The sequence below is a fragment of the Herpailurus yagouaroundi genome, unplaced genomic scaffold (genome assembly GCF_014898765.1).
Source record: "Herpailurus yagouaroundi ecotype Mexico unplaced genomic scaffold, PumYag 161, whole genome shotgun sequence".
Taxonomy (NCBI): Eukaryota; Metazoa; Chordata; class Mammalia; order Carnivora; family Felidae; genus Herpailurus; species Herpailurus yagouaroundi.
Window position 1 is genome coordinate 9,773,874 of NW_024412402.1, and position 16,355 is coordinate 9,790,228.

At 56.3% G+C, this 16,355-nt stretch overlaps 1 protein-coding gene across 3 annotated transcripts in view; it reads right to left on the minus strand.

Annotated features, from left to right (window-relative positions):
• DSCAML1 (DS cell adhesion molecule like 1) overlaps positions 1-16,355 on the minus strand; it is a 350,222-nt gene that overhangs the window by 94,289 nt on the left and 239,578 nt on the right. For all 3 annotated transcript variants that reach the window (XM_040483149.1, XM_040483150.1, XM_040483151.1), the window contains 3 exons: positions 10,584-10,730; positions 4,422-4,700; positions 517-792 (listed from right to left, as the gene is read on the minus strand). In XM_040483149.1, coding sequence (XP_040339083.1) covers positions 517-792; positions 4,422-4,700; positions 10,584-10,730 — 702 coding nt within the window. The remainder of the gene's footprint in view (positions 1-516; positions 793-4,421; positions 4,701-10,583; positions 10,731-16,355) is intronic.

Below are 16,355 nucleotides of genomic sequence, written 5' to 3' on the forward strand. Positions count from 1 at the left end.
CACGATCTCGCGGTCCGGGAGTTCGAGCCCCGCGTCGGGCTCTGGGCTGACGGCTCAGAGCCTGGAGCCTGTTTCCGATTCTGTGTCTCCCTCTCTCTCTGCCCCTCCCCCGTTCATGCTCTGTCTCTCTCTGTCCCAAAAATAAATAAACGTTGAAAAAAAAAAAATTAAAAAAAAAAATAGTAAGATTCTGGCGATTTCGGAGGGCAGGGGCAAGATGGCCCGGTGATTAAGAGACTTGAGTTCAGATCCCAACTCTTGACTCTTGGCAGAGCTGAATGACCTCGGGCAAATGACTGAAGCCTCAGTTTCCTCAACTATAAAAATAGGGAACTTAAAAAAAAAAAAAAAAAAAGCATCTCCCCACAGGGCCCGTGGGAGGAGGAACTAAGCCAGGCACCTGCCTGGATGGATGTCTGCTATCAGGAGGGGAGGGAGGCAGCCTGGGGCAGGGCACCTTCCGGCCAGGCCCCGGGTGGTCCTGAACCCACCCCTGTGCTGGCTGCCCCAGCTCACCCTCCAGCACAATGATGGCGAAGTCCTGTGCGGTCTGGGCCTTGCGGGTGGCGAAGCACTGGTAGGCCCCAGAGTGGCTCTTCTGGGCCGAGGTGATGAGCAGCGTCTCGTTGCTGAGCCCGCGGATGGAGACGGCCTCGTCGGGCAGCACCAGCTCAGTGTTGCGGTACCAGCGGATGGTGAACTCCGGGGAGCCCAGCAGGGCACAGGACAGGATGACCGTGCTGCCAATGCCGGTCTTCAGCTTCTTTGGTGTCAGGGTCACGTGAAGGGGGTCTGGGCCAAGCCAGCAGGGGAGGGGTGAGGGGGAAAGGTGGGGGGAGGAAAAGAAAAGAGAAAGGGCTTACCGTGGAGCAGTGTGGCTGGGGGTGGGCTGGGGGAGGCCCTGGTTCTGTCTCCAGACTCCCGGTGAGGGGGACCGGGCCGAGTGAATTCCCTCTCTAGACCTCAGTTTACCCGTCTGTCAAATGTCAGCGTCAGGCCAGAAGATCGCTCTGTACCTCTTGCGATGACAGCCTGCACTTTCTCGATGTGTGCGTCGGTGGGGGGGGGGGGGGGGGCGGGGAGCACCCTTCAGCTCATAAGGAGGACGGGAGATTGGCTGGCTCGTCATCTCCCCTGACCCCCACCCCAGAAACCAGGGAGGCCCCCGGGGCCCTGCCACCTGTCTCTCACACCCATACAGGTAACCAATTTACACGCACCAGGACTCTGCTCTTCACCCCCACCTCCCCTGCCCTGCTGCAGGTCCCCAGCTCCCAGCCCGCAACCATCCTCCTCCCTCCCTGCGTCCCTCCATCCGTTCTCTGTGCTGTGGCTGGCCACTGCCCTGCTTGGAATGGCCATGGTGCCCAACAACTCCGTGTGGCATTCAAGGCCACCGGGGCTCCTGAGGACCGGCCCCCCCCTTCTCAGCTCCACACTCCTCGAGCAGCAGTGCCCTGTCTGGGCACCCTGGGCTGTTTCTTGCCCCAGAGCCTCCACCTAGAGCATTCTTTGTCCCCTTTGCCTAAGGCCTACTCATCCTTCACACTGCGCTCAGGACATCTCTGCCAGGAAGACTTCCCAGATACCACTCCCGTCCCAGGCTGGGTCAGGACCCCTCTTCTGGGCCTCCCTGTGTGTAACTAGGACCACACAAAGCACGTGGTCTCTTAATCACTTCTCTGTGTCTGTCTCTCCCTCTGGGTGGTGAGCACTTGAGAGCAGAACAACGTCTGTCACCTTCCATCTCTGCCCCAGGCTGGCCTCTCTCCCCAGATCCCCGTGGGCTTGGGGTTCTCTATAGGAGAACCCTATACAGGACCCCCCGTGACGTAGCCTGGAGGGTAGGGGACCCCAGCCTGGCTGGGCGGGGTGTAGTCAAAGCGCACAGCAATCTGCTCACGCTGAGTTCTCCCGTTCTTCCCGAGTCCCCGCCCTGGAAACGCCAGTGCACACGAGGCAGGTAGCATCCCATGCGTCCCAGTCCCCAGCTGGGGCTCCCACCTTGCTGCCCTGCACACTTGGAGACAAGATGGGCAGAGGCTTGGGGGGCAGAATGGGTAGTGTGTGTGTGAAAAGCATGCTTTCCTGTCTATGGCCCCGGCAGAGAGGGGCAGTCAGAGAGGACGGAAGGCAGAGAAAAGTTATGTCACTTTCCCTTGAACCTGGCTGTCCAGCTGAGCCCAGTGTGGGAGGAAGATGGGCAGCTGAGTGTCAGAGGGGGAATGAGGTGCACCTACATGTACAAGCCAGCTGGGGTGTGCCCATGGCTGGGGGCGGCCACTCGTACGTCCGGGCGCGTGTGCCGGGATGTGAGCATGTTGGCGAGTAGCATGGGTGCCTGTGTGATGTGTATGGGTACGGTATACGTGGGCATGTACGTACGGAGAAACGGGCATGTGAACTTTCAACCCACCTGCCTGAACGTGTGTGTACGTGTGCGTGTGGCTACGTGTGTATGTATCTGCTCGCCTGTGTGTCCTGAGGCGGGAGCTGTGAACACCACATTACCCAGAGTCAGGCTTGCTAATTTTCCGAGGACTCAGAGGTGTGCCGCCCTCCTGACCTGTGCCCTGAGACAGCGTGTGTGTATGTCTGTGAGCATGAGATGAGAGAGAGAGACAGAGAGAGAGAGAGACAGAGAGAGAGAGAGAGAGAGAGAGAGAGAGGAGAGAGAGAGAGAGAGACAGTGTGTGTGTGTGTACCAGGAGGGTGGGGAACAGGGGGGAAGGCATACTGAATGATTTGGGACAATACTTAGGGCAAGGAGTGGGGTATCAGCCCTGGTCCCTCCCCCTGTCTGCCCTGCTGGCTGGGGCACGTTAGCACGTGAGGAGCCCCCGTCCCCTGAAACGGGGCTCTAACCCAAGCATCTGCATCATGCACCGTCATTCCGACAGTGTTTCCTGAGGCTCCTGCTCTTCCCACTTCACATGTGTTCACATGTGGGGGGACTTCTTCCCAGCACTGCATGCAGATGATAAATGTACCCCGACTGTCAAGATGCCCTTGTCTATGGGAAGGAGACGGGGTCACATCTGGGCTGAGGACGACAGGAGACCAGGCCCGGGAGGCCAGCCCGGTGGAGAGAACATCCGGGCGTCTGCAGACCTGCAGCTCTATGCTCTTGACATGGGTGGGGGTGGGGCCGGGGGCGGGGGCGGGGCGGGAGGGCTTCCCTGCTCAATCTTTATGACGGAGGGAACTTCTCTGCAGGATGGGAGCTGGATCCTTTCTGGAAGGCCTCCTCCCACTGCCCAGGTTGAGTGGCCCTCACGATGCCGTTCAGTACAACATTCAGGGCCTCAGGCTATGTTGTTGCTCTGCAGGAGTGAGATTCCCCAAGGGTCTCCAAATCCCAGGCAACCTACTGCCCACGCCCTTCCTGCAGCCCAGACAGTAGGCAACTCAGAGAGTCGGCCTCTGGATTCCAGGGCTGGAAGGGGCCTCTCCACTTTGCTGACGGGGAGCCCCAGGCCAGGTCACACGAGGCGGGGGTGGGGGGGGGTTCTCTGGCACCGACCCCTCTGCCCACCTGGGGGCTCAGCAGCAGCAGGGGTCTGCTAAGGCTTTCCACTCTCCCCAGGGGCTCGCTGGACCCCAGGAGGCCCGGGGATCTGGGATGGGGGAAGGAACAGGCAGGACCAGAGCCGATGCCCTGCTGGTAGGTCCTGGGAAAGTTGCCTTGGTCAGTTATGCCCGTGTCTGATCTGATTGATCAGTGCCCCGCTCAATTATTGCTAAATATTCTGAATATTGTCTCTGATGGGATACATACATCCTCTCTACTGGATTAACATCAGCACTGTTTAGACTAGTCCAGACACTCCCTTCTCCCAACAGGCCAGGAAGCGCTGTGAGCTCACTATGTCACTGTCACCCTCGTGGTTCCTTCTTACCCTCGTGACCTCAGGAGGCAGGAAGCTCCCGGGATCATTATCCCATTTTGCGGAAGAGGACACTGTGGTGGTGATCACCGTTATGTGATTTGCCCAAAGTCGGTTACTCTCTGATAAAACCAGAACCAGGGGCGCCTGGGTGGCTCAGTCGATTAAGTGTCTGACTTCGGCTCGGGTCATGATCTCATGGCTCGTGAGTTCGAGCCCCATGTCAAGCTCTGTGCTGACAGCTCAGAGCCTGGAGCCTGCTTCTGTGTGTCTCTCTCTCTCAGCACCTCCCCCACCCCCCACTCATGCTCTGTCTGTCTCTCTCAAAAATAAATAAACGTTGAAAAAAATTAATACCAGAGCCAAAAGCAGACCTTCTGATTTCAAGCCCAGAGTTTTCTGGGATGTGAAACTGTCTTCCCAAACCAGGGGATTATCCCCTGGGGCCGGCCAGAGGCAGGTGCGGTCCCTCCCTGTCACACCGCAGTGCTCTCAAAGGTTACTGGGGCTGGAACAAGGGCTTCTCCCACTCACCAATGACTGTGAGGGTGCCTGTGGCCTCTGCTGAGCCAAAGGTGTTGGTGACCTCACAAATGTAGGTGCCGCTGTCCTCAGTCCGCAGGTCACTGATGGTCAACCCTGTGATGCGTTTGGTCCAGCGGCTGTCGGCCGGGAGGGGGCGGCCGTCCTTGAGCCAGCGGATGGCAGGGATGGGGTAGCCGGAGGCCGTGCAGGGCAGCTCCACGGTGTGACCGGCCCACACTTCCTGGGAATGGAAGCCGTCCAGGATGGTGGGGATCGACTCGGCAGGGTCTGGAAGGCAGAGAGCATCAGTGGCCCTGGCGAGGCCTGAACAGGATGAATTGGGGGTGGGGATGGGGAGGCAAGCCCCCAACAGGCCCCTGCTACCCCCGGATGGCCCGGTGTGGACAAGACCTCCTGATGTCCCCTGGGCCTCGGACTCTGGCCCAAGCTCTCCTACTCGGGCCGGACATAGGTCCTGAGAATCATGACTGGAAGCAGGGGCTTGTGGGGGAAGAGGCTGGGGAGGGCAGACTAGGCTAGAGTGACAGACAGACAGATGGAACAACGGAAACAGAGAGAGGTGCAGAGAAGGAGAGGGTGTGTGTGAGAGCTCCCTTCACAGAAACAGTGCCTGGAGTCTGGCCCAGACCCAGGAGTAGTCATACATACCCTGTGACACGAGAATCAGGACTTCTCGAATTTGTGATTCTTGTGAAGTCTTGCTCTGGGCCTCAGACTGGACTGGGGGTGCCCGTTAGGGATGTGGGGACAATCTGCCCTGTCCTGTCTCCTCCCACCCGCAATCCTGGCAAACTCAGAGAGGGCCGTGCATTTCCGTCTGCACCCAGAAGGATCCAGAAGTTAAGCCTTCTGCAAACCACACCTGCCATCCCGAACGATTCTCTATTTTGCATTCCCATACCAAGAGAAACCAGTGGCTGCCGGACCCGTGGCCCGGAACCACAGAAGACCCGGGCCCCTGGCTGGCAGGGTTCTGTGTGTGATGCTGTGACATTTCTGAGTGGTGATCTGGCTGTTCACAGCCTCGTTCTTACTCTCAGAGGCCTCCCCGAGTTTTCTGCCTTGGGGGACCTCCTCCTGCTATAAAACCTGCATAGGCTCCCCTCTACCTCCATGATACAACTCACACTTCTTATCCTGAGTGAGGCCTGCTACGATGTGGGGTCCGGTCCCGGCCAGGTCCCTGGCCTAGGCTGCCCTCACCTACCTCCTCGTGGCAGTGGTTTCCCACTGGTGTCATGCTGTGTCCCCACACTGCCCTCCCCGCCGGATGCCCAGCCTCCCGCTCTGCTCGGCCGATGCCTCTTCATCTTTCACAAACCAGCTTCTGTGTCGCCCCTTCTGGATGCCCTCCTCCCCCCGCCACTCTCATTGCGTCCCCATAGACTTTCTTCCTCTTTTATTTTCAAACAACCTTTTCTTGTTGTAATGAAAGGGCGAAAAAATGTAACACACGCACACGGCAAAACTTCAGAAAGTAGAGAGAGGCATGAGGGCATGAGTGTGAGAGGGAGGCTCCCTCACCCCTGCCCTCAGCCACCTCATCTCCCTCCCCAGAGGCCCCCACTGTTGCCGCTTTGCCCGGGGCCCTTTGCAACAGCGGTTAGCACCGGGCCACGTATCTGTCTTCTGCAGGAGACCGCCAGCATCTTGAGACAGTGGTGATCCATTGTATCTCCCGTGCCTGCAGAGAGCAGGGCCGTGGCTGTTGAACCACGGACGTCGGGAAGAGGACGAATGGGGGCATTCGGGCACAGGGCGGGCCAGTGGGCTGATTTGCCAGCTTGCAGAGTTTTTATAGGCTCGTAGACTAGGAGAGCTGGCTTAGCAGTCTTGGAGACCACAGACAGGGGAGGACCCTGAGACCAGAGAGGCGCGGTGACCTATCCAGGATCACACTGCAGAGCCTGGATCACCGGCCATGGTCTCCCTGACCCTTGCTGAGAAAATGGAGCCCGAGATGGAATAATCTAATACGGACTTTTGCACCAGAGCGAACGGTGAGAGCGGCAGACGCCCCCCCCCCCCCGCCCCCCAGCCCCTCCTTGACTGATGGCAAATTTCTCCCGTCGGCGTATCTCCCTTGGAGAAGGGTTGGGCTAGGAATGCCCTCTGGGGGAAAGACTTTCTCGAAGACTCTCTACTCCCTCCCTACCGTTCGTAGCTCTTCCGAGGGAGCCTGGGCTGAGGATCAGGACAGCGCAGTGCCGGTGCGGGTCACGGATAAACTGTGTGACCGTGGGTGAGTCCTGTTGTGTCCCAGCGCCAAAGAGCTTGGCCGAGCGAAACCACTATGCAGATGTGCCCGGCAATTACTGTTTGGCACCCGCCCTCCCTCCCCACCAGCGTCTGCGGCCTCTTCCCCACACAACCCTGTGGGAACGGTCGGGATAAACAAACCCGGTGCCAGGCAAGAATTACTCAATGTGACACTTAATTGATGCAAAATACACAAATTCCGTGGCACAGCGCAGAATTTACAAGCGGAGGGGCCGACGGGGCGGTGGAGGAAGGGGCGGGGGGAGGGAATTAATCACCGAGTCTCAGGCGTGAAATTAAATTCTGAGGGAAAGAAACCTCTTTCATTACTCCGGAGCAGAAGTAAAATGCTGCGGCGTGTACGGGCGACAGCCCGGGGGGATCAGGCGCTGTCGGGGCTGGTGCAGAGCTGGGGGAGACAGATGGCTGGGCCCCGAGAAATCTCCGGGGGCGTGCCGGGGCTGGAGGGCCGGGGGTGCCCCGGGGAGGCTGCTGGGACCTCCCCCGGTCGGACGAGCAGCGCTGCCCCGAAGAGGCACCCTGAACACGGCTTCTGCACCTGACTTTGCACTCCCCGAGCTGGGGCGCCCTGGGCTAGTCCGCCAGCCTCTCTGGTCACTGGTTTCCTCTTTATAAATGCAAATAATGTCTATTTCACGGAGTTAATGCTCGCGGAAGCTCCTGGTAAACGCTAAACAAGCACGTACATGCATAGAATGGTTGTTTCGGGGGTGCGTTATAGGGGGCTCGGGCTACTCTTGTCACTGCCTCCTTCACCTTGGACAATACAGAAAAATGGCTCTCCTCCCCTTCCCCAACACAGGCACTTTGGAAGGGAGGAGGAATACTAACGCACTGCCAAAACAGCGCTCCCTGCGGGGCAGAGCCCAGACTAAGCCTTTTCCATCTGGTATCTATTCTTCCCAGCAACCCCCGGGGGGCGGGGTATGTTTTGTCGCTCCCATTTTACAGATGAGGAAGCTGAGGTTTGAGACGTCCCTTCGTTTGGGCCAACTTGCACGTGGTGAGGCTAAGCCTAAACCCTGGGCTGGATTCAGAGTCCTTCCTTCCTGCCCTCTGTATCCGCCTCTGCAAGGAGCGAAGGGTATGGTGGAGGCCCTCGTCCGATGACCATCAGAGACACTCTGCCACGTGGGTCCCTCTGCTCCTTCCTGTCGCCTTAGGGCCTGGGCAGACAGGGCAGGCGTCCCTCGGGGTGCGCGGGCTCAGACCCCCTCCCCCCTGCCCCGGTGCCACCTCTCCATCTGCTGACCTGGAGCTTCTGGCTAGAGAGGGGCCGCATCCTTCCCAGCCACCAGCCGGGGAGCCCTCGGGGGTGCGGGCCACTACAGAGTGAACCGTCTCAGCGGAAACCACGGCCAGCCTCTCTCGTTCAGGACTGACGGAGCCCCGCCTCAAGCCGGAGAGGATCTGCGGTGTGTGGGGCCGGAGGCCGAGGCCCCGAGCTCCCCGACGTGCCCCCCTCGCACCCCCTCTGCACCGCCTTGCTCCCGTATCACTTGCGTTTTTGCCGAGACAAGCAGCTTGCAGATGGCCTTGTCACATCACATCACATCAGGGCCGTGTCACCGGCGGGGCCCCTTCCCCTTGGCTCCCTCCGCTTCCTTCCCTCCAGGTCCCTCCTGCTTCTCTCAGATCTCGTTCACTCTTGACTTCCCCTCTGCCTTTGTCTCTCTGCGTAGGTTTTCTCCCGTCCCGGGTCTACTCTGTGCCTGCGCCTCTCCCCTCGTCTGGCCGGGGGCCTCCCTATCTTTACTCCCGTGTCTCTTCGTCTCTGGTGCGTCTCTCATTCTCTTCCTACCTCCCCCGCTTCTCCTCACCGCCGGTGGGGAATGGAGACCAGAAGGAGAACGGCTGGCATAACCTCCAGTCTAAAGAGTGCCTTCTTTGAGACACCTGCCCACGCCCCCCCCCCCCAGAAGTGGAGGTGAGATTGGCAGGAAGAAGGGGCCAAGTATGTGTGCTGGAGAAAGAAGCCGGCCTGCAGGAGGGGGATGTCTGCACTGTGCCCACGTTGTATGAGAAGCATGCAGATGAGATGCAAAACAGCATGTAGACAAGTCCCCATAATTTGGAAGGGAAGCACTCCAACACATTTGGGAGCTGGGCTGCAGATTCTGAAGTCCAGCCACGAAGATAGGGCCTCTTAGTACAGTCCCCTTGCCTTCCCGCATGACAGTTTCCCCTGGCATTGGTTAATTCCACAAATATTTACTTAGCACCTACTATGTGCCAGGCATAGGCCCAGGTGCTGGAGACACAGGGGAGAATCGGAGAGCCCCACCCCTGCCCTGCTGGCTCCCACTCTCCTGTTCTTGCCTCCAAACGTGCCGGGCAAATGAGAGAGGGGTCTGGGCTAGAGTTCATCTGGGTCCTCACCAAACCCCAGAAGGTGAGAGTCAGACAGAATCAGTGGTCATCTAGTCCAGCTACTTCTCTGGGGTCCCCGAGAGGTCACGTGATTGGGTGAGCCTAGCCTCCAACAGCACTGCTCTATCCGTTCACCCTCCCTCCAAAAGCCACTCCAATCCCACCTCCTCGAACAGCAGAGATGGTCAAATTGCAGGTCACAAACCGCGAGGAACTTGTGAAATCCATTTGGTAAGTTGCGACCAGCATTTAAGTAAATCAAAATTGGACAGCATCGAATAGAAAATATCAGAGTGCATTTAAATGCACATGGTAGGAAATACCAGAGTGCACGGCACAGGTTAGGATAAAAATGTCTATCTGCAGATCGCAGTCAAAGGAGTTTGAAAAAGTACAGTTCCAGAAAGGCACTGTTCCTTGAGGGGTACCATGTGTCCTCCTTTACTCTGTGACTGGGGCATGAATGGGGTGTTCAACTGACCCTTCCCATGGGGGTGTCCACACTCTGGACGCAGAGTGTGAGTCCTGGCTTTGCCTCCCACTGGTTAAACAGTTGGGGCAAGTCGCTTGGCTTCCCTAAGATCTGGTTTTCTCACCTGTAAAACACATCAGTGTATACCCCACAAGGCTATCACGGTGCCTAAAGGATAGCAGAGGAGTGAGATCTCTGGCATGCAGGGGACTTAATAACCGTTAGCTTCCATCCCTCCTAAAAGGTGATAATAATCATTCCTGGGGTGCCTGGGTGGCTCAGTCGGTTAGGTCTCCGACTTCGGCTCGTGTCATGATCTCATGGGTTATGAGTTCAAGCCCCGCATCGGGCTCTGTGCCGAGGGCTCAGAGCCTGGAGACTGCTTCAGATTCTGTGTCTCTCTCTCTCTGCCCCTCCCTGCTCACACTCTGTCTGTGTCTCTCAAAAAAAAAAAAATAAAATAAAATAAACATTAAATTTTTTTTAAAGTGATGATCATTCCAGAATAAGCATCCTTTATTTAATTTACAAATAGTTTTGCTTCTGAATTCTATTCTGCCTACTTTTAAGCTATAACAAAAGAGACACATGCACTCAGAAATAGGTCAAATAGAATCTTAAAATATATTTAGAGACACGAAGGAAAAAAAAACTTCCCCATCTGATCTAATTTCACCTAATCGTTAACTGTGTTTGAATATCAGGTTCTATTTAGGAGCTTCCTGGCAGCAAGGGCAAAAAAAGGAAACAGAAGATGGATTCCATTAACTCTCATTATCTGATAAATGGCAACACATCAGTTCTTCAGGTGAGCTCGCTTCCTTAGGTACAGACTCTGAAGTTCTTACATGAAGGGCCCTCCACACCAAGCTGGACGACTTCTGCCCCAGGAGGTCCTATGTTTGTGTTCCTTAAGCTCCTTCTCCGAGGCTCCCGACTGCCTAGATACACAGCAGCCTTCCTGGTCCCTGGTGCGGACGTGCCCACCCCAGGGCTGGGCTGGCGCCCGCTGCAACCCCCTCACCTACCTGTCACAGAGAGGCGGGCCCCATTGCTCTGCCGGGTCTCCCCGCTATATTTGTGCTTGGTGATGCAGCGGTAGGTGGAGAGGGCGTCCTCTTTCTGCACGTCAGAGATGTACAGCCCGCCGTGGTGAGTAATAAAAAACCTGTTTTCTGGAGACAGAATCAAGATATAATCCTTTACTCCCTTGGCTGGGCACACCACCAGAAGCAACTCAGGCCGGCAGCCGGCCTTTCTCCCAGAACCGTTATTCCTTTCAGTGTTAGATGCTTCAGAGTTTTATAGAAGCATAGTAGGCTTTAGGGTCAGACCGAGACCTGGGCTCCAGACTGACTTGTCCACTTATCAGCTGTGTGATCTCGGAAAACTTACTTAACTTCTCTGAGCCCTATCTGTACAACGGGGTGCAAATAACACCTCGCGGGGTGGATATAAGGATTAAAAATAATAATAAAGTGGCACATAGCAAGTGAGGGTCAGCGTCACCCGGTGAATGTCAGTCCTCATCTCTCCTATGTCTGTGCAAGAGCTTGCAAAGCTCTTTCACGTCCATCGCTCATTTGCCCTTACAACCGTTCGTGCGTCCTCTCCATTTTCAGGTCACACAGCCAGTGAGCAGAGCAGAACTCAGCCTTCTGGTTCCCAGCTCTGTGTACTAAGCCAAACACAAGTGTAAATCCCTTTCTCTCGATTTCAATCGTATATTCACTCATCAAACAGTTACTGAGGCCAAGCTCTGCCACTAGTGGGGATATAGAGATCCAGATACACAGTACTAATTCAACACACAGTTCTCGAACGCCCGTTTTGTGCAAGGCGCAGGTGCAGGCACTGTGCTTTCCTTTTCCAGGTCCTACTGTCAGGACTCGGCAGGGCAGCCAGAAGGACAGGCAGTAAGACACCCATTTTGCTGATGGTGACATATGACTCCACTTAGAGATGGAATGGGTTTCCAAGGTCCTGGGGCAGACCTTGAATTTGAGCTAGTGAGCGCTGATTTTAAAAGGGGAGAATGTGGACTTGACAGTCGGGGAGGGGCTTGCATTCAGCTTCAGACTCCCCTAAGCTCATGGCAGGGCCATCCCACCCAAGGGCCAGCCAAACTGGGATTGAGAAGATAAGTTTGGGTCCCTCTGCCTGCTCTCTGGGGGCTAGGCTGCTTCCTCCCGCCTGGGGGCTGAGTGACACCCCCACCCCCTCAACCCCTGATAAGAGCTCTGATACTGGCTCACTCTCCTATTAGAAATATTCTGGGTGGCTCAGTCGGTTGAGCGTCTGACTTCGGCTCAGGCCGTGATCTCGCGGTCCGTGAGTTCGAGCCCCGCGTCGGGCTCACTGCTGTCAGCGCAGAGCCTGCTTTGGATCCTCTGTCCCCCTGGCTGTGCCCGCTCTCCCCAAAATACATACATATATATTTTTTTTAAAAAAAGGAATATTCCGTGACGCCCCACCCACCAAGCACAAGCCTCAGTACCGGGGGACGGGGATCTCACCGGTGACACTTTGCGACAAGGCATGTTGTATGTAGGGCTGAGAAGCTTAAAGTGTCTACCACAGCTTTGACGAGGTTCTCCAGCCTTCCTCGGAGGATCTGTGGCTTCAGCAGCCCCTCCCAAAGTGGAGAGCTCTGACTTTTAGAGAGATCTTCCTGGGTCACAGTTGGTCTCCTCTAGGCTCCCTCCATGGGTCCTGGTTCTACTCATGAGAGCCCCACAGAGCTATCCTGAGCCCGGGGCACTGCCACACTGCCACACACACTGGAAGGGAGCTGTCGTGCCCTTCAGTGTTTCTGCAGCCTAAGCAGCGTAGGGGTTTGTGTCTTAGTATTTATTTAATATGGTTTCAAATAACTTCGTCAATCTGGGTGATCTCTTGTTTCTTAATAAACTTTGGTTTGTCTGCACATCTCCTAATCTTCCCGCTCTCCCATACACCTTTGTATAGGACTAGACCTACTATGTGCTACCACTTGGCCAAGTGGCCGGGACCTGGCAACTGGCCTCGCGTGACCAGCGCAGGAGAGGGCTGGACTGCCAACCCCCCCAGCCCAACATGGTTTGCTTCCTAGAGGGGACAGAGCGGGAGCAGAAGGCAGCCCCATCGCCCCATGGTCTCACACTCGACTGGCACTCAGCCAGCGCCCTGGTCTTGTGTCTGTGAACTGCTGTGAGGACACCTGCCGTCTCTCCACCCTCGGACACCTGGCTGTTGTGGGCCCACACCTGGGATGTCACATGGCTCCCCCGGTGAGTGACGTGTTGCTGCCCCCCCCCCCCCCGGCTGCATGCTTGGCCATGTGACAGGATGCCAGTCCTCTGGACCCCCGCCGTGCCCCTCCGGTACACGGACCACACCTCACAGACCCCCGCTCAGTGCTGTGGGTTAAGAGACGTGGAGGAAAGTGGGAGCGAGCCCAGCCCTGCTGCCGGCAGTCGGAGAGGACCCGGGGGAAGCACAGAGGAAGCCTGGCTTCCCCGCCAGACTCTGAACGTGCCGTTTTGTCTCCATGTTGTGACATCCCAAAGTCAAATGCGGAAGCTCTCCCGTGATTTATTATGTAACTGGGACTGGAATGCAGAAGTATGGGAGGGTGCTGCTGATCAGAAGTACCCGGCCGGGGGCGTGGTGGCGGGGTGAGGAAAAACAGGAAGGACCCCCGAGCCGGCACCAGCAGCTTGGCCCCCGTGATCTCGCAGCTCCGCGCACCCCAGGAAGACGGTGCATTTGGTCCTACTGGAATTCGAAGCTGGGAAGGGGTGCTGCGGTGATGTGGTGGGGAGCTGGGGTTTCTATAGCAACAAGCAGCTGCTGCATCTGATGTTTCACATCCTTCATTGTCCTCATTTCCCCCCTCCCTTCCCCCCTTCTTGTGCATATTTAATTGCAGTAACGTTTCCAGACACAGTGTATCGTTCCTCCTGAAACAAAGGCGGGCCGGCCGCAGCCAGGGGGATGCACAGTGCTGGAGAGAGGGGACGGAGAAATCAGGGTATTATGTTAATCCCCCCTGGGGGCGGGGGGGCTTGTGCAACATCAGTTCTGCATGTTTGATGAGAATCAGATGACGGGCCCTGCTGGGGAAGGGAAGCAGCAAGAGGCCTGTGGAGTGAGCGGCAGGCGGCGTCGGGCGGGGGAGGCACAGCCAGCTGGTGGGGGGTTCAGAGGGGCCAGGGCCCCACAAAACGGCTGGCTCTCCGATGGGGTGCCCTGGCAGTCGGGCAGCCCCCACCCTGCACTCCAAATGGGACCAGCCATCCCTGGAATGGGTAGAGGAGCAACTTATCCTATACCCTGGCCCCTTCCGCCAGGGGGTAGGCTGGGTCCAGCCGGAGGAAGGACAGAGTGGCAGCCGGGACCACTGGGCCCAGCTTGCATCCTGAGGCCACGTGGCAATGCGTGTCTGGGGTCATGTTTGGTCGACACCAAGATGGGGAGGTACGAATGGCATTTCGTGGTCAGGGGCCAGCAATGCTGGATATCTTGGGTAATAAATACTGTCCGACCCCAAATGCCAGTAGTGTCCATATGGGTTTACGCTGCAAGATCACTTTCCCTTAGGTGCCAAGCTTGGGACATGAGACCGCGTGCAGGGCTGCCCGGGTGGCTCAGTCAGTTCAGCATCCGACTCGCGATTTCAGCTCAGGTCATGATCTCGCGGTCGTGGGGTCGAGCCCTGCATCGGGCTCTGTGCTGACAGCCAGGAGCCTCCTTGGGATTCTCTGTCTCCCTCTCTCACTGCCCCTCCCCTGCTCGTGCTCCGTCTCTGTCTCTCAAACTAAATAATTAAGCGTTAAAAAAAAAGGACTGTGTCTAAACGTGGACTCTGCCATTGATGCTGCTTGTGTGTCACATGTCAAAGGCCGTGGCTCATCTGTGAACGGGGCCATGACCAGGAAAGTGCTGCGTGTGGTTAAGGGAACCTTTCTTTTTAAAAAAATTTTTTTTAATGTTTATTTATTTTTGAAGGAGAGCGATACAGAGCATGAGTCGGGGAGGGGCAGAGAGAGAGGGAGACGCGGGATCCGAAGCAGGCTCCGGGCTCCGAGCTGTCGGCACACAGTCGGATGCCGGGCTCGAACTCGTCAACCAAAGATCATGACCTGAGCCGAAGTCGGACGCCCAATCGACTGAGCCATCCAGGCGCCCCTCTTCTTTTTACTGTTACTAAAAATACTCCACCTGCTTCACCATCCTTCTTCCGGATGATCTGGAGCAGGCCTCTCCTTTTTTTAAAGCTGCATATTTACCAAGTACCTAATACATGTCAGGGCAAGGATTTTATACACATTATCTTATTCAATCCCCACAACCCTTTGCAATGGATACTGTTATTTTTACTAACCAAAGCACAGAGAGGTTAAATAACCCACCCATAGTCACACAGCTAATAAGTGGCAGAGCCCAGATCATTAGTCTACTTCTTATGCTCTTCCAAGTCTCGGTGTCGACTGAGTCTTCTAGAATAGCAGCACCTCTCATAGGAACATGTGGTCAGCCAGCCTCTGCTTGGCCGCTTCTGTCAGTGGGGTGGTCACTACCTTACAAAGGAACGCTCATCTGTTCAGTTCAGTTTGGCTTGATTTATCAAGTCTTTCCGGGGCACCCCTCAGTCCTGGACTGGGCTCCCTGGAGAGGTCTTGGACCTAGTCTCTGCTCTTTGGGATTCCACAGTTAGAAGACAATGTCCTACCACCAGGAAGGGGCCCGTTTGGGGGCTGCTGAAGGGTGGGGAGGGCATTCAACCGAGGCCATCGGCGAGAAGAGGAAGATTAAGAGGGGCCAAGCTAGCTGGTGTGGTTGGCCGGGACTGGATTTCGGAGACTGGGTTGGAGTCCGGGCTCTGCCACTAATGATGGGGTGTGTACTGGGTTGAAGAGTATCTACCCCATCCCCCCTTCCCCCGCCTCCGCCAAATTACTGTCTACGCAGAGCTTGTGAATGGGACCTTATTGGAAATAAGATCTTGGCCAACACAATCAAGTTAAGGTGAGGTCATACTGGATGAGCGTGGGCCCCGAATCCAGTGTGTTCTTCTAGGAACAGGGAAACTTGAATACAGGCACACGAACATGGGGAGAAGGCCATGGGAAGACAGAGGCAGAGATTGGAGCGATGCGTCTGTAAGCCAACAGATGCAGGCATTGCCAGCAACCCCAGAAGTAGGCAAGAGTCGAGGAAGACCCTCTTCCAGAGCCTGAGGAGGGAGCACGTCCCGCCCACACCCTGATTTGGGACTTCTGACTTCTGGCCTCCAGGACTGTGAGGCAGTAAATCTCCCTGGGTTAAGCCGTCAGCTTGTTGCAATTTGCTACGGGAGCCCCGGGCAAGGGCAACCGACACAGGGTGACCTGAGGGGAGTCCGGTCATCTCCCAGGCCCTCAGGTGTCCCCCGTCTGCAAAAGGAGGAAGAAGGTGGATCCGATGTGTGTCTTTAAGCATGCCTATACGTTAGAATCATCTGAGGAGCTTTTAAATTAAACTCAGAATCTCTGGGCGTGTGGCCTGGAAACCGGTATCCAAAAAAAAAAAAAAAAAAGCTTTTCGGGTCATGTAATGTGCAGCCAGGGCACAGAACCACTGGGTGAGATAAACTCCTGGGGCCCCTTTGCTCTGACAACTGATGTCTCTATGATGGCACCAAACTTTGGCGTCTCGCTTCTCCTTCAGGAAAAACGACTTAATAAACGGGACTTGTGTCCCAGAGCTGTTGGGAGAGTCAGACGAAATACAGCATGCGAGGGTCCCCAGCACGAACGGCCCCACCTCAAGGAGGTGAG